This window comes from Oncorhynchus mykiss, chromosome 11, assembly GCF_013265735.2.
Source record: "Oncorhynchus mykiss isolate Arlee chromosome 11, USDA_OmykA_1.1, whole genome shotgun sequence".
Classification (NCBI taxonomy): Eukaryota; Metazoa; Chordata; class Actinopteri; order Salmoniformes; family Salmonidae; genus Oncorhynchus; species Oncorhynchus mykiss.
Window position 1 is genome coordinate 77,082,632 of NC_048575.1, and position 20,935 is coordinate 77,103,566.

Below are 20,935 nucleotides of genomic sequence, written 5' to 3' on the forward strand. Positions count from 1 at the left end.
ATTGTAACATTTTATTTAAACAAAATAAATATTTGCCAGTGTTTTGCCTTATTTTATTAATTTCAGTTGAGTTTTCATGGGAGTTTCTCAATAAATTGGTGGTATTGTCACTCAGACTCTGTTGCTAAGGAGTTATGTATTAGATTAGAACATTCAATAAGAAAGCAGCTGTCAAAAAACTTCAGGAGAGCAGGTGACAGACATTATATAATATGGGCTGATGGTTTATTACACACACGCACGCACGCGCGCACGCACGAACGCACACACACACCTCTGGTTCAACTGATATTTATTTAGCTCTTCCCAGCCTGAGGTAGAAAGGTGTAGGCTGCTATGCTGGCCTGGAACAACGACTTTCACCTCTCTAAAACCGGAATGGTTTTGGTAAACACTGCTTTTAAGATAAAATATTTTTGGTGACCACTCGTTTTGATTGGAGGCTGAGTGAGGGCCATTGCCAAATCAGGCTCAATCTCAGAGTTTTTCAAATGTAGGCCTAATATTATATTTGGCGCAATCTTTTTTCCTGCCATGGGAAAACAAGGGATACTGTTGTAGACTACTCAGTCTGCTACGCCCTCTTGTGGCAGAAAAAAAAGTATTTCCACTTTTCTCCAATTTGGCAAGGAACGTCTACCAGGAACGCCTACCAGGAACGCCCTAGAGACAGTCTGCAGTCACACTTTTTCTCTTTTCGCGCGCTACTCTCATCCGTTACTAATCCAAACTAGTAACGTCGACGTGGTTGGCTAGCTAGATGTAAATATTGACTAATTGGAAATTTATCACACATGTTATGGAGACAAGTTGCTTCTCTGATATCGACAATGAGTCGGCGTCAATTGTTGGTGATTCTGAAGGAGAAGAAGAAACAAATCTTTACCTGGACAGGTTTGGACACTTTTAGCTTGGTAGCAGACACTTTTAGCTAGCTAACGTTGGTTGGATAACTTCTAGCAAACCCCAGTTCTCGCTACTTACCACAGCCACAAAGTCAAACTTGGAAACATAAAAATCCATGAACATAATTTTTTTTTTTCGCATAAGGTTAGCAGTATGGTTAATGTTAGGGTTAGGTTTGAAGTCAGATTTTTTGAAAATAAATAGGCGGGATTTAGCCATAAATACGCTTTTGTGGCTGTGTTAACTAGTGACGACCCAGTTCTCCAGCCGAATTCACACTTTTCGTAGATGAAATAGCTGGCTAAATTATTGTTATGAAATGTTTTCTCTTGTGCCAAAATGAAAAGCTGTGCGACTGCTAGGTCGGCTATGGCTGGTTAGCAGCTAGCCACTATTTAGCTAGCTAACATTAATTACTTTCTTCCTGTTGTTTTTTACAGATTGATGCTTGCAGATTTGCTAGACTCGCCCTACTCATATAATTTGTCCACACCACACACCATCAATGGCTGTACAGACGGTAGGTTGGCCCTTCCATCAAGGCCTCGGACTGCCATATCTTTGACACCGCTCACCGTTTCTGTTGTAATATAATCGTTTCTGATGTGATACCATGTCTGTCCGCTAGGGTTTTCTCCTCAGATAGCGATGTTGACTTGTAGACGTTTGGATGGCTTGGACCAAGTGCGTCTCACACCTGAAAAGGTAGCTTGTGCAACAGTAGCTTTCAAAAACCTTTTTTACTTAGGTTGGGTCTTCATAGGAGACATTCTCCCACGGTTGGCTCCATGTGAACTACGATTCCCGGTGCTGTATTTTTAATGTTTAGATACGTCAATCATCACGTTCAAACATGTTTTTAAAACATATGGTGATATGCCCCTCTTTCATATCAGCGAGAAATAATCTTTAAAATAGAAAATATACACTTACTGTGGCAGTTTTTTACAGTACCACAAGCTGTGTGTGCCCCCAGTTGACAAACTACACTTCCTCCCCAGTTAGCTTACACACAGGTACGGAGTACACTAGATAGCTAATTAGCACAGATGTCTGTCTGTCTGCCATAAAAAAAGCGATATAACATGGAGAGAACCCTAACCCTGTATAAAAATGTGTAGTAATTTGAACCTTTTGTTTTTTTGAAAATAATTTTCTCGCTGATATTAAAAGATACATTCATTATGTCCCCCCCCCCCCCCAAAAAAACAAAACGTATCGCAAACGATGCGTTTTAACGTTCAGAACGAGCGTCTGGGATCTTAACAAAACTTCTCTGACCAGAAGATACCTATCGTCAATAGGCACTAAAGCAGTTAGTGTTTGTAACCACGTTTCCATCCACAGTTTTTATGTGAGTAAAGTCATACCTTATGTTTTAAAAATAGACTTGACAGATGTGATGGAAGCAGGAAGTTTTTTTTATATAAGTACAATTTTATAAATGGCAACAGATAATTTGTTAGTTCGACGTTGGAACTTATTGCATCAGCGGAAACATTTATGGGGGAATTTGAAGAGGAAATGCCTTTATGCACAAATATTGATTTAAGAACCATCATATCGAGGCAAACTTTGAGTCACGCGATGATATGGTGTGTGGTCCTCCCACTGTGACTCGGGAAAGCACGCAGTTTATTAGGCTACAAACCGCTGCGCCACTCCAATGCACTGTATCTCCGGTGCTTGAGGCGTCACTACAGACACCCTGGTTCGAGTCCATGCTGTATCACAACCGGCCGTGATTGGGAGTCCCATAGGACGGCGCACAATTGGCCCAGAGTCGTTCGGGTGTGGCCGGTGTAGGCCGTCATGATAAATAAGAATTTGTTCTTAACTGAGTTGCCTTGTCTCTATGGGGGTGCCACCGGGTTCAATTCTATGTATATATTAATGATGTCGCTCTTGCTGCTGGTGATTCTCTGATCCACCTCTACGCAGACGACACCATTCTGTATACATCTGGCCCTTCTTTGGACACTGTGTTAACTAACCTCCAGACAAGCTTCATTGCCATACAACTCTCCTTCTGTGGCCTCCAACTGCTCTTAAATGCTCGTAAAACTATGCTCGTAAAACTTCAACCGATTGCTGCCCGCACCCTTCCGCCCGACTAGCATCACTACTCTGGACTAGAGGTCGACCGATTAATCGGAATGGCCGATTAATTAGGGCCGATTTCAAGTGTTCATAACAATCAGTATTTTTGGGCGCAGATTTTGCCGCTATTTTTAAATTTTTTATATATACCTTTATTTAACTAGGCAAGTCAGTTAAGAACACGTTCTTATTTTCAATGACGGCCTAGGAACGGTGGGTTAACTGCCTTGTTCAGGGGCAGAACGACAGATTTTCACCTTGTCAGCTCGGGGGATACAATCTTGCAACCTTACAGTTAACTAGTCCAACACTCTAACCACCTGCCTCTCATTGCACTCCACGAGGAGCCTGCCTGTTACGCGAATGCAGTAGAAACCAAGGTAAGTTGCTAGCTAGCATTAAACTTATCTTATAAAAAACAATCAATCAATCATAATCACTAGTTATAACTACACATGGTTGAAGATATTAGTAGTTTATCTAGCGTGTCCTACGTTGCATATAATCGATACAACGCTGGGGGCTGATTTAACAAAAACGCATTTGCGAAAAAAGCACAATCGTTGGACGACTGTACCTAACCATAAACGTCAATGTCTTTCTTAAAATCAATACACAGAAGTATATATTTTTAAACCTGCATAAAATAAATCCAGGTTAACAGGCAATATTAACCAGGTGAAATTGTGTCACTTCTCTTGCGTTCATTGCACGCAGAGTCAGGGTATATGGAAGAGTTTGGGCAGCCTGGCTCATTGCAAACTAATTTGCCTGAATTTTACGTAATTATGACATAACATTGAAGGTTGTGCAATGTAACAGGAATATTTAGACTTATGGATGCCACCCGTTAGATAAAATACCGAACGGTTCCGTATTTTACTGGAAAAATAAACGTTTTGTTTTCGAAATGATAGTTTCCGCATTCGACCATATTAATGACCAAAGGCTCGTATTTCTGTGTGTTATTAAGTTATAATTAAGTATGATTTGATAGAGCAGTCTGACTGAGCGATGGTAGGCAGCAGCAGGCTCGTAAGCATTCATTCAAACAGCACTTTCGTACATTTTGCCAGCAGCTCTTCGCAAGCACAGCACTGTTTATGACTTCAAGACTATCAGCCTAATGGCTGGTGTAACCGATGTGAAGTGGCTAGCTAGTTAGCGGGATGCGTGCTAATCGCGTTTCAAACGTCACTCGCTCTGAGACTTGGAGTAGGTATTCCCCTTGCTCTGCAAGGGCCGCGGCTTTTGTGGAGCGATGGATAACGATGCTTCGAGTGTGGCTGTTGTCGATGTGTTCCTGGTTCTCTCCTTCCAGACTCACATTAAGCATCTCCAATCCAAAATGAAATCTAGAATTGGCTTCCTATATCGCAACAAAGCATCCTTCACTCATGCTGCCAAACATACCCTCGTAAAACTGACTATCCTACCGATCCTTGATATCGGCAATGTAATTTACAAAATAGCCTCCAACACTCTACTCAGCAAACTGGATGTAGTCTATCACAGTGCCATCTGTTTTGTCACCAAAGCCCCATATACTAGCCACCACTGCAACCTGTATGCCCTCGTTGGCTGGCCCTCACTTCATATTCGTTGCCAAACCCACTGGCTCCTTATCTCAGTTCACTGGTCACCATAGCAACACCCACCTGTAGCACGCGCTCCAGCAGGTATATTTCACTGGTCATCCCCAAAGCCAACACTTGCTTTGGCCACCTTTCCTTCCATTTCTCTGCTGCCAATGACGGGAACAAATTGCAAAAATCACTGAAGCTGGAGTCTAAAATCTCCCTCTCTAACTTTAATTATCAGCTGTCAGAGCAGCTTACCGATCACTGTACCTGGACACAGCCCATCTGTAAATAGCACACCCAACTACCTCATCCCCATATTGTTATTTATCCTCTTGCTCTTTTGCACCCCAGTATCTCTACTTGCACATCTATCACTCCAGTGTTAATGCTAAATTGTAATTATTTCGCCTCTATGGCCTATTTATTGCCTTTACCTCCCTCCTCTTCTACATTTGCACATACTGTACATAGATTTTTCTATTGTGTTTTTCACTACGTCTGTTTATGTGTAACTGTGTTGTTGTTCTTGTCCCACTGCTTTGTTTTATCTTGGCCAGGTCGCAGTTGTAAATGAGAACTTGTTCTCAACTGGCCTACCTGATTAAATAAAGGTGAAATAATTAAAATAAAAAATTAAATAAAGGTGAAATGAATAAAAAGTTATAAACTTCACAGGGTGGTGAAAGTGCAAGGTGATGAACTTGATACGCCTTTCCAATTAATATCGAGGGTCTTATTCTGGTGACATGATCATCGATGCTTGGCTGCCAATTGACAAATAAAAATAATCTGGCTCTTTTCTCCATGATAATCTCATCATGTAGGCTATACCCACACATTATCTCATCATGTAGGCTATACCCACACAGTATCTGAGCTGTTGGCTATACCCACACATTATCTCATCATGTAGGCTATACCCACACAGTATCTGAGCTGTAGGCTATACCCACACAGTATCTCATCATGTAGGCTATACCCACACAGTATCTCATCATGTAGGCTATACCCACACAGTATCTGAGCTGTAGGCTATACCCACACAGTATCTCATCATGTAGGCTATACCCACACAGTATCTCATCATGTAGGCTATACCCACACAGTATCTGAGCTGTAGGCTATACCCACACAGTATCTCATCATGTAGGCTATACCCACACAGTATCTCATCATGTAGGCTATACCCACACAGTATCTCATCATGTAGGCTATACCCACACAGTATCTGAGCTGTTGGCTAGAGCGCAAGTGCCAATACCAGAGTGGGCACATTCGCTATATAACTCGCATTATTTTGGTAATAAAAATCATTAGTAGAGTGTTAAATGCGATGGGAACCCATTTAACTTGTATTTTTTATTCGGTACATGGAAATTTAACAATACTTCATAATGCGCACACTTTTATCCGCAACAAGTCAATTTGTTGGAAACATCTCTGGGGGGAAAATTTGCATATTTAATTTATGCGGATTCTAGAATATTCGCATTGAAAGTCTGTCACCAATTGGATGAGAACCTAGGAAGCGATTGGGTTAGTGCAGCAGTAGTGGTTTTACACAAAATGAAGTCCTGCTTGTTCTTTCTTGTTCATGTTCTTTTGTCTGATTATTTGTCGGATTCGAATGCGTTTTGAAAATGTTTTCCTTCTGCAGATCCAATCCCCATTTTTGTCAAGGTGTGTATAATCCATTTAGCTACATCATATTCAGTTTTAGTTATCAGTGCATGTTTATGGTTAACTGTGTAACGTTACACTTATCTAATGAGTAAATACCATTCTACTTACTTCCTTGTTGATTACTTACTTTATTTCCTCTCTTTTCAACGCTAGGAGTTCTGGGAATCCAGGTGACGAGAAGGGAATGGACGGTGTTATCGCTCAAGGACATGATGGAGGTGTGTGTGTGTGTGTGTGTGTGTGTGTGTGTGTGTGAGAAAGAGAGTTTGAGTGTTCAAGGCTGGAGCGCTAGCAGGCATTTGCACAGATTACACTCTGAATGTGTGCCTGCCCTGTCTAGTCCTACCGAAGACTATTCATTTATGGTAGTTTATCACCAGTTGTAGAATGAAGCAACTGCTTTTGGTGGCACTTACAGTATCAACCAATGAATCAATCAAATGTATTTATAAAGCCCTTCTTACATCAGCCGATGTCACAAAGTGCTGTACAGAAACCCAGCTTAAAACCCCAAACAGCAAGCAATGCAGGTGTAGAAGCACCAGTCAAAAGTTTGGACACACTTACTCATTCAAGGGTTTTTCTTTAGTTTTACTATTTTCTACATTGTAGAATAATAGTGAAGACATCAAAACTATGAAATAACACATGGAATCATGTAGTAACCAGAAAAGTGTTAAACAAATCAAAAGTATATGTTATATTTGAGATTCTTCAAAGTAGCCACCTTTTGCCTTGATGACAGCTTTGCACACCTTGAAAAACCCTGGAATGAGTAGGTGTGTCCAAAATGTTTGACTGGTACTGTAACCCAATGCCTGCATCTCAAATTTGACCTTATTCCCTATGTAGTACACTCACTTTAACAAGGGGCCTATAGGGCTCAGTGTGCACTATATAGGAAATAGGAATCCATTTGGGATGCAAGCCAATGCAACTTGTCGTGTAGAAGCTCCTGTACACATGCAAACCAAGGAACAATATAGCTATTATAACTACTATAACTATTATCACTCCTCTAATGTCTCTAGGATATTATGTTGCTCAATATTTCTTTGGGATTATCATTCTCTGATAGCATAACGGGTAAATAATATAATTTATCTTCACCATCATTGCTCGTCTGACACTTTCCAGAGACTCAATCGAAATGGTATATTTGCTTCCTCCTGGTGGTGCTATTTGGTAAATCAGTATGTGCAAACTACACTGAACAAAAATATAAATACAATATAAACGCTACAAAGTGTTGGTACTATGCTTCATAAGCTGACATAAAATATTCCCGAAATGTTCTATACGCGCCAAAAGGTTATTTATAAAAAATAAATCCATCTACCTGACAGATGTGGCTTATCAAGAAGCTGATTAAACAGCAGGATCATTACACAGGTGCACCTTGTGCTGTGGACAATAAAAGGCCATTCGAAAATGTGCCGTTTTGTCACGGAACACAATGCCACAGATGTCTCAAGTTGTGAGGGAATGTGCAATTGGCATGCTGACTGCAGGAATGTCCACTAGAGCTGTTGCCAGATAATTGAATGTTAATTTATCTACCGTAAGCCGCCTTCAACGTTGTTTTAGAGAATTTGGCAGTGCGTCCAACCGGCCTCACAACCGCAGACCACGTGTATGGCATCGTGTGGGCGAGCGGTTTGCTGATGTCAACGTGAACACAGTGCCCCATGGTGGCGGTGGGGTTATGGTATGGGCAGGCATAAGCTACGGACAACGAACGCAATTGCATTTTATATATGGCAGTTTGAATGCAGAGAGATACAGTGCCGAGATCCTGATGCCTAATCGCCGCCAACACCTCATGTTTCAGCATGATAATGCACGGCCCCATGTCGCAAGGATCTGTACACAATTCCTGGAAGCTGAAAATGTCCCAGTTCTCCCATGGCCTGCACACTCACTAGACATGTCACCCATTGTGCATGTTTGGAATGCTCTGGATCAACCGGTACGACAGCGTGTTCCAGTTTTCGACAATATCCAGCAACGTCACACAGCTATTATAGAGGAGTGGGACAACATTTCACAGGCCACAATCAACAGCCTGATCATCTCTATGCGAAGGAGATGTGTCACACTGCGTGAGGTGGTCACACTAGATACTAACTGGTTTTCTGATCCACGCCTCTTGCCTTTTTTAAGGTATTGAAAAGGAAATTATATACTTCATGGTAATGACTAAAATATATTCCACCCTGAAACCATATAATTGTATGACATTTATAAGAATCATAAATCTATAATCTGATGATGTGTGTAGTTTTAGTCAGAATTAGAACAAGGACCTTTTAGCATGTAAGCAGGGTGCAAGTGTGAAACAAATGATAAGAGGAGCCATCGACAGACGAGTTGTACCACTGTGTTCCTTTACAGGACATTCTGTCTCCACCCGTGGAGGGGAGAAACTGTTAGGCTTGCAGAAAAGGACGAAACACGTTGCAGATTAAACAATGTATCTGTATGGTGGAAAAACACAGACTGTCTGAGCAAGGCGTAGCTTAAGATTTGTGTGTATGTATGTGCGTAGGATATCTACTGTTTGTGTGAAGGTATGTGCGTAGGATATCTACTGTTTGTGTGAAGGTATGTGCGTAGGATATCTACTGTTTGTGTGAAGGTATGTGCGTAGGATATCTACTGTTTGTGTGAAGGTATGTGCGTAGGATATCTACTGTTTGTGTGAAGGTATGTGCGTAGGATATCTACTGTTTGTGTGAAGGTATGTGCGTAGGATATCTACTGTTTGTGTGAAGGTATGTGCGTAGGATATCTACTGTTTGTGTGAAGGTATGTGCGAAAGGAGCTGGTATAAAATTGATGTTTTTGTACAATGGACTAGAACGTTCTCGTGAATAAACTGTACTAACCTTTTGCATGAGCCGAGTCTGTGCCTAATTATTATTATACCCACGGTCTTCTAAACCTCGGCGATTGGTCAAAGCTATTTGATTGTCAGTTATTATCATTGGGATTGAAAATTCTCCTGACGGGTATCTGTGACCAACAGATACATATCTGTATTCCCAGTCATGTGAAATCCATAGATTAGGAGCTAATGCATTTATTTCAGTTGACTGATTGTCTAATTTGAACTGTAACTTGTTGCGTGTTGTGGTTTTATATTTTTGTTCAGTATATAATGACCAAAGTCTACTATCATTTATTTCTGCCAGTATAGTATCTCTGTATGATGCATCACAGATTAATACTATAAGGCTAACAACACCTATTTAGCTGCATATGTTTTTTTTTTCATTGATGCTTTTTTTTACAGAAGACAGTGAGGGGATGATAGAAGAGGATCCCTCTGAGGGGTCAGTGTCAGAGAGTCCCTCACAGCACGTTGGGAGTGGTACCTCTACCAGACGTTTGAAGAGAGCAGCCACGGTAGCTAAGACACAGGTAGATAACAGTAGTTAAGACCCCTTCACACAGGAAGGGTACACAGCGGACCCTTGGACATAATCCTAAAAAAATGTTCCCCAGGGTGGCGGTGGTTGTGACCTCTCACAGAAGGAGATAGGTGCAGAGCCCAAGAGACAGACCAGGCTGACTGACAGTCAGACACAGGGGAGTAGACAGACCAGACCAATGGAAGAAATCAGACCAAACGGACAGAATGACAACCAGGCACAGGAGAACAAACAGGTAAAGGGAGTGAACATCCTGAACACTTACACTTTTTGCGTAAAAACAGTGCGAGGCTAGATGGAGTGCCAGTCTGTTTGTGATGTCATGTCAAAGAGTGACAAGGAGATGGCATGACAACACAAACAGACTGGCACTCTGTCTAGTGAAAGGGTGAGTCAACAGTAAACAAAGACTTCAATTGCTATTACATTAAATGATTGCTGGTCCCCTGTTTTCAGGCCAGACAGAGCAGGGGTAACAACAGACAGAATCAGGACACCAGTATACAGTTAAAGGGAACACCACAGAGATCCTGTTCAATTAGGCTTGAATTCTGTGGGAAACATGCTCAACTCTCTCCACTTCCATAAAAACAGTGAAAGGGTGCTTGAAGTCAACAGTGAACAAACAAAGATTTCAATAGCCATAACATCAAGTGATTGCTGGTCCACTTTTTTCATTGTTAGGAGAACAGACAGACCAGGCAGACTGATAGTCAGAAGCAGGAGACCAGCGGACCAACCAGACAGACCAGGCAGACTGACAGCCAGAAGCAGGAGCCCAGCGGACCAACCAGACAGACCAGGCAGACTGACAGCCAGAAGCTGGAGACCAGCGGACCAACCAGACAGACTGACAGTCAGAAGCAGGAGACCAGCGGACCAACCAGACAGACCAGGCAGACTGACAGCCAGAAGCAGGAGCCCAGCGGACCAACCAGACAGACCAGGCAGACTGACAGCCAGAAGCAGGAGACCAGCGGACCAACCAGACAGACTGACAGTCAGAAGCAGGAGACCAGCGGACCAACCAGACAGACCAGGCAGACTGACAGTCAGAAGCAGGAAACCAGCGGACCAACCAGACAGACCAGGCAGACTGACAGCCAGAAGCTGGAGACCAGCGGACCAACCAGACAGACCAGGCACACTGACAGCCAGAAGCTGGAGACCAGTGGACCAACCAGACAGACCAGGCAGACTGACAGCCAGAAGCAGGAGACCAGCGGACCAACCAGACAGACTGACAGCCAGAAGCAGGAGACCAGCGGACCAACCAGACAGACTGACAGCCAGAAGCAGGAGACCAGCGGACCAACCAGACAGACTGACAGCCAGAAGCAGGAGACCAGCGGACCAACCAGACAGACTGACAGTCAGAAGCAGGAGACCAGCGGACCAATCAGACAGACCAGGCAGACTGACAGTCAGAAGCAGGAAAATGGAGGTAAATTTTAGTTTAGCGGGAAAAAAGCCTGACACGACGTGGGGACGGTATGTGGGAGCGCGATGGGGTCAGAGGTAGAGAATCCCAGTGGAGAGAGGGAAGCCAGCCAGGCAGAGACTGTAAGGATGGTTCGTCACTCCAGTGCCTTGCCGTTCACCTTTGCACCGCTGGGCCAGACTACACTCAATCATAGGACTAACTGAAGAGATGAGTCTTCAGTAAAGACTCAAAAGGTTGAGACTGAGTCTGCGTCTCTCACATGGATCAGCAGACCATTCCATAAAAATGTAGCTCTATAGGAGAAAGCCCTGCCTCCAGCTGTTTACTTAGAAATTCTAGGAACAATAAAGAGGCCTGCTTCTTGTGACCGTAGCGTACGTGTAGGTATGTACGGCAGGACCAAATCGGAGAGATGGGTAGGAGCAAGCCCATGTAATGCTTTGTAAGTTAGCAGTAAAACCTTGAAATCAGCCCTTGCCTTAACAGGAAGCCAGTGTAGGGAGGCTAGCACTGGAGTAATATGATCACATTTTTGGGGTTCTAGTCAAGATTCTAGCAGCCGTGTTTAGTTAGCACTAACTGAAGTTTATTTAGTGCTTTATCCAGGGAGCCGGAGAGTAGGGCAATGCAGTAGTTTAATCTACAAGTCACAAAGCATTGGATTAGCTTTTCGGTATCCTTTTTTGGACCAAGTATTTCAGATATGTTCGTCAAAAGAAAGCTCAGGGTCCAGGGTAACGCAGAGGGTCCTTCACAGTTATATTTTAGATGACTGTACAACCAGCGTGGGAAATAAAAGTTTAGTGGATTCAGCCACACCCGTTGTTGACAGGTGTATAATATCGAGCACACATACATGCAATCTCCATAGACAAGCATTGGCAGTAGAATGGCCTTACTGAAGAGCTCAGTGACTTTCAACGTGGCACTGTCATAGGATGTGTGTTGTTCGCCAAGCAGTGAAATGAACTTGAAAGTTTTTCACAAAATGTAAAATGGCGGACCTTATGGGTCCCTGAAGCAAATGTGTTCCTTGTGAGGATAGGGACCTATGTACCAAATTTTATGACTTTAGGTCAAATAGCGCCACCATTTGACCAATCAGTGTCCTTTTGTAAATGCCTGATCTCCATGGCAAGACGCATCATTTACTCAAGTTTTGTCATAATCTGGCTGGATAGTGCATGTGACTAAAGTACAAACGGACAGAGACAGATTGTATGAAGAGGATGTAGTATGCATGAATGGGATAACAGATTCATGGCTGGATGACTGGATGGCTGGATGACTGGATGACTGGATGACTGGATGTATGAATAAGGTGCCTGTTTGGTGATGTTCTTGAGATGAACACTAGGTGGAGTCAGTATAGCAGCAATCAATCCACTTGTTTTCTGGGCCTGACCAGATATACAGTAAGCCTGTCTTCTGTGCCTAACCAGATATACAGTAAGCCTGTCTTCTGGGCCTAACCAGATATACAGTAAGCCTGTCTTCTGGGCCTAACCAGATATACAGTAAGCCTGTCTTCTGGGCCTAACCAGATATACAGTAAGCCTGTCTTCTGGGCCTAACCAGTAAGGCTTTTTTGGACTGTGATTACCATGGTTCCCAATTGGCACCCTGCCAGGTCAAGCCCATAAGGCTCTCGTCAAAAGTCAGGTTCCCAATTGTCAAATCATTTCTGGAATGTCATGGAATTTTAAGATGTTAATTCCCAACTGGGATGTAATAAATTAATTTCTGCAATTTCATGGAAAAAAAGTGAGGGAATTATTTTCTGGGGGCGGGGGCCAAGACACCACACACGATGGCACATAACAACAGACACACAGAACACCATGCATTTGATTTGCATAGTCACTTATTTTACAGCCTGATGCCATTGACTATTTGACAGCACTCGGAGCCATTCTACAGTAGCAACCAGCAAACATAATGCCTGGTATTGTTACTCTACATCTGGTGGTATAATTTGTTCAGGTTTACGAAGCTGTGAAATGTAGACAGGCACGTCCCAAATGCCACCCTATTCCCTATATAGTACTCAACTTAACCTTTGACCTGGACGGCCCATAGGAGGCCTGAAGCATAATGAGGGAAAGTGAATGTTGAGGGGAATGTGTGCCACCATTGATTCCAGTGTATGATAAAACATTCCTTGTCGTGTGTGCATATGCATCCTACAGCAGTAACATGCAATGACCAGTGTTTTCCAGCCCCTAGGCCTGTGTGTTACAAAGACACAGGCATGAACACAAGCCTCCCACTCCCCGTCCAGCTCCCTACTTCAGATCCCATGTTTTAGTACATGCTGTACTGGACCTTATTGAAAAGGTTCTGATTGTGTGGATGGCTGAGCATGGCTGTAAGCAGGTTGGATGTTGATTTGGGGGACTTGGCTGTCAGAGTAGCCTCCACAGTAGGGCCCACCTTGATTATGTCAATAGCTGAGTATCTATACTGTAAGGGTTAGAGTGTAAAGTTAGCTGAATCTACCTATACTGTAGGGTTAGAGTTAGCTGAATCTACCTATACTGTAGAGTTAGAGTTAGCTGAGTCTATCTATACTGTAGGGTTAGAGTTAGCTGAATCTACCTATACTGTAGGGTTAGGGTTAGCTGAATCTACCTATACTGTAGGGTTATAGTTAGCTGAGTCTACCTATACTGTAAGGGTTAGAGTGTAAAGTTAGCTGAATCTACCTATACTGTAGGGTTATAGTTAGCTGAATCTACCTATACTGTAGGGTTAGAGTTAGCTGAGTCTACCTATACTTTATGGTTAGAGTTAGCTGAGTCTATCTACACTGTAGAGTTAGGGTTAGCTGAGTCTACCTATACTGTAGAGTTAGGGTTAGCTGAGTCTACCTATACTTTATGGTTAGAGTTAGCTGAGTCTACCTATACTTTATGGTTAGAGTTAGCTGAGTCTATCTACACTGTAGAGTTAGGGTTAGCTGAGTCTACCTATACTGTAGGGTTATAGTTAGCTGAATCTACCTATACTGTAGGGTTATAGTTAGCTGAGTCTATCTATACTGTAGGGTTAGAGTTAGCTGAGTCTACCTATACTGTAAGGGTTAAGAGTGTAGAGTTAGCTGGGTCTATCTACACTGTAGAGTTAGGGTTAGCTGAGTCTACCTATACTGTAGAGTTAGGGTTAGCTGAGTCTACCTATACTGTAAGGGTTAGAGTGTAGATTTAGCTGAGTCTATCTCTACTGTAAGGGTTAGAGTTAGCTGAGTCTATCTATACTATAGGGTTAGAGTTAGCTGAGTATCTATACTGTAGGGTTATAGTTAGCTGAATCTACCTATACTGTAGGGTTATAGTTAGCTGAGTCTATCTATACTGTAGGGTTAGAGTTAGCTGAATCTACCTATACTGTAGAGTTAGGGTTAGCTGAGTCTACCTATACTTTATGGTTAGAGTTAGCTGAGTCTACCTATACTTTATGGTTAGAGTTAGCTGAGTCTATCTACACTGTAGAGTTAGGGTTAGCTGAGTCTACCTATACTGTAGGGTTATAGTTAGCTGAATCTACCTATACTGTAGGGTTATAGTTAGCTGAGTCTATCTATACTGTAGAGTTAGGGTTAGCTGAGTCTATCTACACTGTAGAGTTAGGGTTAGCTGAGTCTACCTATACTTTATGGTTAGAGTTAGCTGAGTCTACCTATACTTTATGGTTAGAGTTAGCTGAGTCTATCTACACTGTAGAGTTAGAGTTAGCTGAGTCTATCTATACTGTAGGGTTAGAGTTAGCTGAATCTACCTATACTGTAGGGTTATAGTTAGCTGAATCTACCTATACTGTAGGGTTATAGTTAGCTGAGTCTATCTATACTGTAGGGTTAGAGTTAGCTGAGTCTACCTATACTGTAAGGGTTAAGAGTGTAGAGTTAGCTGAGTCTATCTACACTGTAGAGTTAGGGTTAGCTGAGTCTACCTATACTGTAGAGTTAGGGTTAGCTGAGTCTACCTATACTTTATGGTTAGAGTTAGCTGAGTCTACCTATACTTTATGGTTAGAGTTAGCTGAGTCTATCTACACTGTAGAGTTAGGGTTAGCTGAGTCTACCTATACTGTAGAGTTAGAGTTAGCTGAGTCTATCTACACTGTAGAGTTAGGGTTAGCTGAGTCTACCTATACTGTAGGGTTAGGGTTAGCTGAGTCTACCTATACTGTAGGGTTAGAGTTAGCTGAGTCTATCTATACTGTAGGGTTAGAGTTAGCTGAGTCTACCTATACTGTAAGGGTTAAGAGTGTAGAGTTAGCTGGGTCTATCTACACTGTAGAGTTAGGGTTAGCTGAGTCTACCTATACTGTAAGGGTTAGAGTGTAGATTTAGCTGAGTCTATCTCTACTGTAAGGGTTAGAGTTAGCTGAGTCTATCTATACTATAGGGTTAGAGTTAGCTGAGTCTATCTACACTGTAGAGTTAGGGTTAGCTGAGTCTACCTATACTGTAAGGGTTAGAGTGTAGATTTAGCTGAGTCTATCTCTACTGTAAGGGTTAGAGTTAGCTGAGTCTATCTATACTATAGGGTTAGAGTTAGCTGAGTCTACCTATACTGTAAGGGTTAGAGTTATCTGAGTCTACCTATACTTTATGGTTAGAGTTAGCTGAGTCTACCTAAACTGTAAGGGCTAGAGTTAGGGTTAGCTGAGTCTACCTATACTGTAAGGGTTAGAGTTAAGGTTAGCTGAATCTTCCTATACTTTAAGGGTTAGGTTTAGCTGAGTCTACCTATACTGTAAGGGTTAGAGTTAGCCCCTCTAGTAATTTCATAGGATCTCTATGATCTACCTATACTGTAAGGGTTAGAGTTAGCTGAGTCTACCTATACTGTAAGGGTTAGAGTTAGGGTTAGCTGAATCTTCCTATACTTTAAGGGTTAGGTTTAGCTGAGTCTACCTATACTGTAAGGGTTAGAGTTAGCCCCTCTAGTAATTTCATAGGATCTCTATGATCTACCTATACTTTAGGGAGACATTTGCTTTTGGGGTTGTCGTCATGTCTGCTTTTCAAATATTGTATGTTCTAACCCATATTTACAAGCTTAAAAGCTTTTCTTCAACAATTAAAACGAGTTGACTATTTATGTATTGCTCAGTGTACTAAACTAGTTAAATAATCACCTCCTTTGTAACGCACATCGTTGAAGAGAAGTTTCAAATTAAATCATGCTGCCAGATTACAGTAAGCCCGAGGTTTATGGTAAATGTTGCACTGAACACTGTTTTTTCACCGCGTCGCCCTTCCTATGTTCTCCTCAGGTGTGAACCACGGTCAATCCCATAGCAGGCGGGGCATCACCCGTCTGAATGCCCTCCACCGGAGGAACCGTTACGGGGAGACTCTACTCCATATTGCAGCCATGCAAGGAGACACCCAGTGGATCAGAGGCATGCTGTCGCTGGGCCCCGACATCAACATGGCCGACAACGCAGGTAAGACATTAGAGGAGGTTGGTGGGCAGCAATCTGTCACTTCAGTTAGTTTCAAATAACTTTATAGATACTCACACACAGGGCCTAAAATTAGCCATTTTTAATTTATTCTCGGAGCGCGCTGCCACGAGCAACAGTTTATATACAATAACATGACGTCCTTTAATTGCTTAACAGAATCTCCTCCTCTCGACCGGGACAAAGGGAACTTTAAAAGTTCATTCTGACCCCCCCAGCACATAAACAGGACACACAACACAACTGAGTTAACTTTTGACCCCTCAACATTATCGATCACCACTTAAGCTGACAGTTCTAATTAACAGAAAACCTAGGAATGCATTCACTGCCTTATCTAAAACACCTCAGAGCTCAGTTTCGTCGGTTCAACCATAGGTTAACTACCTTATCTGCTTACTTAATCCACAACCCATTCGTTTCTGCCTAGTTGGAAGGGTGTTCATTAACTTTAATTACTCCTTGTCCGTGTCTCACAATCCCTTCTTATGAACTCATATTGTTAATCAGATATAATAAAACAGAGTATAAGTTTACTTAGTTACAGTTCCATTTAAAATGATTTGTTCAGTCATTTAATCATAATTTTCCTAACATAAATTAATCACACAAAGTCAAAAAACTATGAATCCTATATAGCCTATTCCACCTCGCGCTGCAACACTGCCTGGCTGGGAGCTGGATATCCGTGAAGATCTGAGTGAAATATACATTTTTAGAAGCGCTGCTTACAGGCATAAAAGTTGGTCTAATTCACTTGAAACGAAAGTCTACTGAAGTGAGACGTTTTCCTTGTGTTTCTTGGCTATTTACCTTGTTTTGTTCACAAGCTATGTTGTTTTTCACTGTTTTGAGTTTTAACTGCTAGGGAAGAGAAGACAACGCTGCTACTTGTCAGACTTTATCTCACAGGCACAAACATGAATCGAGAGTCCCATAACCAAGGTAACCTGCCGCCCTTAAAGGGACAGGTGAACATTTGTGTCTCATCTGTGATATTTTGGTTACTGGTTACTTCTGGACTGGAGGAGGTACATTTAGGGACACTGGACTGGAGGAGGTACATTTAGGGACACTAGACTGGAGGAGGTACATTTAGGGACACTGGACTGGAGGAGGTACATTTAGGGACACTGGACTGGAGGAGGTACATTTAGGGACACTGGACTGGAGGAGGTACATTTAGGGACACTGGACTGGAGGAGGTACATTTAGGGACACTGGACTGGAGGAGGTACATTTAGGGACACTGGACTGGAGGAGGTACATTTAGCGACACTGGACTGGAGGAGGTACATTTAGGGACACTGGACTGGAGGAGGTACATTTAGGGACACTGGACTGGAGGAGGTACATTTAGGGACACTGGACTGGAGGAGGTACATTTAGGGACACTGGACTGGAGGAGGTACATTTAGGGACACTGGACTGGAGGAGGTACATTTAGGGACACTGTTTCCTCTTTAGACTTTCATTGATATTTTTCTTTAGACTGAATGAATAGAATAGACATGTTTTGTTCATCGAAATGGACATTTGCCTTTTTTGCTGTCTGTAATTTCCTGTGTATAGTGATGCAGGAATGAATTCTCTCACCCTAAACAGACTTGAATAAAACAAGTAGGGCATCTCTCTATGCTGTGACCATCACTGGTTGCTTTATTGTTTCTCACAGGTTGGACTCCTCTTCACGAGGCAGTGTCCCACGGTCACTATGAGATCAGTAAGCACCTGATCCAGGCAGGAGCTCTGGTCAACTGTACTGGAGAAAATGGAACCACACCTCTACTTGATGCTGTAGTGCAGGGACACCTGCAGGTACATATATCATACTTTGTTCTTCTTCTTGGCACTGATGCCCTAGGCTTGCTTGTGTGTTTGTGCTGCATACACAGTGGGAAGAAAAAGTATGTGAACCCTTTGGAGTTACCTGGATTTCTGCATAAATTGGTCCTACAATTTGATCTCGTCATCTAAGTCACAATAGACAAACACAGTTTGCTTAAACTAATAACACACAATTATAATTATTAATGTCTTTATTGAACACACCGTGTAAACATTCACAGTGCAGGGTGGGAAAAGTATGCGAATCCTTGGATTTAATAACTGGTTGACCCTCCTTTGGCAGCAATAACCTCAACCAAACGTTTTCTGTAATTGCGGATCAGACCTGCACAACGGTCAGGAGGAATTTGGTCCATTCCTTTTTACAAAACTGTTTCAGTTCAGCAATATTCTTGGGTTGTCTGGTGTGAACCGCTCACTTGAGGTCATGCCACAGCATCTAAATCGGGTTGAGGTCAGGACTCTGTCTGGGCCACTCCAGAAGACATATTTTCTTCTGTTGAAGCCATTCTGTTGTTGATTTACTTCTGTGTTTTCGGTCGTTGTCCTGTTGCATCACCCAAATTCTGTTGAGCTTCAATTGGTGGAAAGATAGCCTAACATTCTCCTGTAAAATGTCTTGATAAACTTGGGAATTCATTTTTCCGTCAATGATAGCAAGCTGTCGAGGCCCTGAGGTGCTCACTCCACCATACTTGTTGTTGGGATGAGGTTTTGATGTTGGTGTGCTGTGCCTTTTTTTCTCCACACATAGTGTTGTGTGTTCTTTCCGAACAACTCAACTGTAGTTTTATCTGTCCACAGAATATTTTGCCAGTAGCGCTGTGGAACATCCAGGTTCACTTTTGCAAACTTCAGATGTGCAGCAATATTTTTTGGGGACAGCAGTGGCTTCTTCCGTGGTGTCCTCCCATGAGCACTATTTTTGTTTATTGTTTTACGTATTGTAGACTCATCAACCGAGATGTTAGCATGTTCCAGAGATTTCTGTAAGTCTTCAGCTGACACTCTAGGATTCTTCTTATCCTCGTTGAGCATTCTGCGCTGTGCTCTTGCAGTCATCTTTGCAGGACGGTCACTCCTAGGGAGAGTAGCAACAGTGCTGAACTTTCTCCATTTATAGACTATTTGTCTTACCGTGGACTGATGAGCATCAAGGCTTTTAGACATACTTTTGTAACCCCTTTCAGCTTCATGCAAGTCAACCATTCTTAATCAAAGGTCTTCTGAGATCTATTTTGTTTGCGTAGCAAACTCACATTTTGTGAGTGTTTTTTATAGGGCAAGGCAGCTTTAACCAACGTCTCCAATCTCGTCTCATTGAGCTGACTCCTGACTTCAATTAGCTTTTGGAGAAGTCATTAGCCTAGGGGTTCACATACTTTTTCCAACCTACACTGTGAATGTTTAAATGATGTATTCAATATAGACAAGATAAATGCAATAATTTGTGTGTTATTAGTTTAAAGCAAACTATGTTTGTCTATTGTTGTGACTTAGATGAAGATCAGATCAAATTGTAGGACCAATTTATGCAGAATTCCAGGTAGTTCCAAAGGGTTCACATACTTTTTCTTACCACTGTAAGATAATATTTGTTTTGCTTTGTGTGTCCCAGATAGCAGAGTTGCTGTTGAAGCACGGGGCAGACCCTCTACTGAAGAACAATGAAGGACAGACAGCCTATAGCAACACCACAGAACCCTGTCTGATCAAACTCATGGAGAAAAACATCCCCAATAACAAGAGAAAGGCACTAGCAGGTCTGGACCTTTCCATAACCAAGGGTGTCTCTGTCTTTATCCCAAATGGCACCCTATTCCCTATATAGTGCACTACTTTAGACCAGAGCCCTATTCCCTATATAGTGCACTACTTTAGACCAGAGCCCTATTCCCTATATAGTGCACTACTTTAGACCAGAGCCCTATTCCCTATATAGTGCACTACTTTAGACCAGGTGCCAAATTAAATAGGCCTACATGTTGTTCTCTCTGTGTGTCTCTTGTAGGAAGAAGCGTTGAGAGGTCAAGAGCAGGAGAACCCATGTAAGTTGTTGGTGGGGGGGGAAGGTGGCTGAGGTTTTACATAACTAGAAAGTCAAATTGTCATAGGCACATTTCATATCACTTAGGCTATACACATGGCTCAGTTGGTAGAGCTTGGCACTTGAAATGCCAGGGTTGTGGGTTCCATTCTTGCTGTGGCCACAACACGAAATGTGCATGCATGCTTACTAAAGTTGTGTCAGCTAAATGGCCTATTTTTATGTATTACACAACAAACCTGAAGTACATTATTAATGATTGATAAACATTTGTAGTGATTTATTTCACTCCCAACACACACAACAAACTAAGTCAACACAATGTCATATACTGTAAGTGCTCTAGCCATTGTAAATACTCTAGGTCTAAATAGGTCTGGGACAGGACTCTTCAACCCTGTTCCTGGAGAGCTAC

The 20,935-nt window shown here is 42.4% G+C and overlaps 1 protein-coding gene across 1 annotated transcript in view; it reads left to right on the forward strand.

Annotated features, from left to right (window-relative positions):
* Positions 1-322: 322 nt before the first annotated feature.
* Positions 323-20,935, forward strand: part of LOC110535120 — a 42,473-nt gene continuing 21,860 nt past the window's right edge. The window contains exons 1-12 of the mRNA XM_036936346.1: positions 323-894; positions 1,347-1,426; positions 1,535-1,611; positions 6,247-6,269; positions 6,426-6,490; positions 9,568-9,695; positions 9,780-9,941; positions 10,391-11,150; positions 16,434-16,607; positions 18,301-18,443; positions 20,092-20,236; positions 20,485-20,521. Of these exons, the coding sequence (XP_036792241.1) occupies positions 800-894; positions 1,347-1,426; positions 1,535-1,611; positions 6,247-6,269; positions 6,426-6,490; positions 9,568-9,695; positions 9,780-9,941; positions 10,391-11,150; positions 16,434-16,607; positions 18,301-18,443; positions 20,092-20,236; positions 20,485-20,521 (1,889 nt within the window). The 5' untranslated portion in view covers positions 323-799. The remainder of the gene's footprint in view (positions 895-1,346; positions 1,427-1,534; positions 1,612-6,246; positions 6,270-6,425; positions 6,491-9,567; positions 9,696-9,779; positions 9,942-10,390; positions 11,151-16,433; positions 16,608-18,300; positions 18,444-20,091; positions 20,237-20,484; positions 20,522-20,935) is intronic.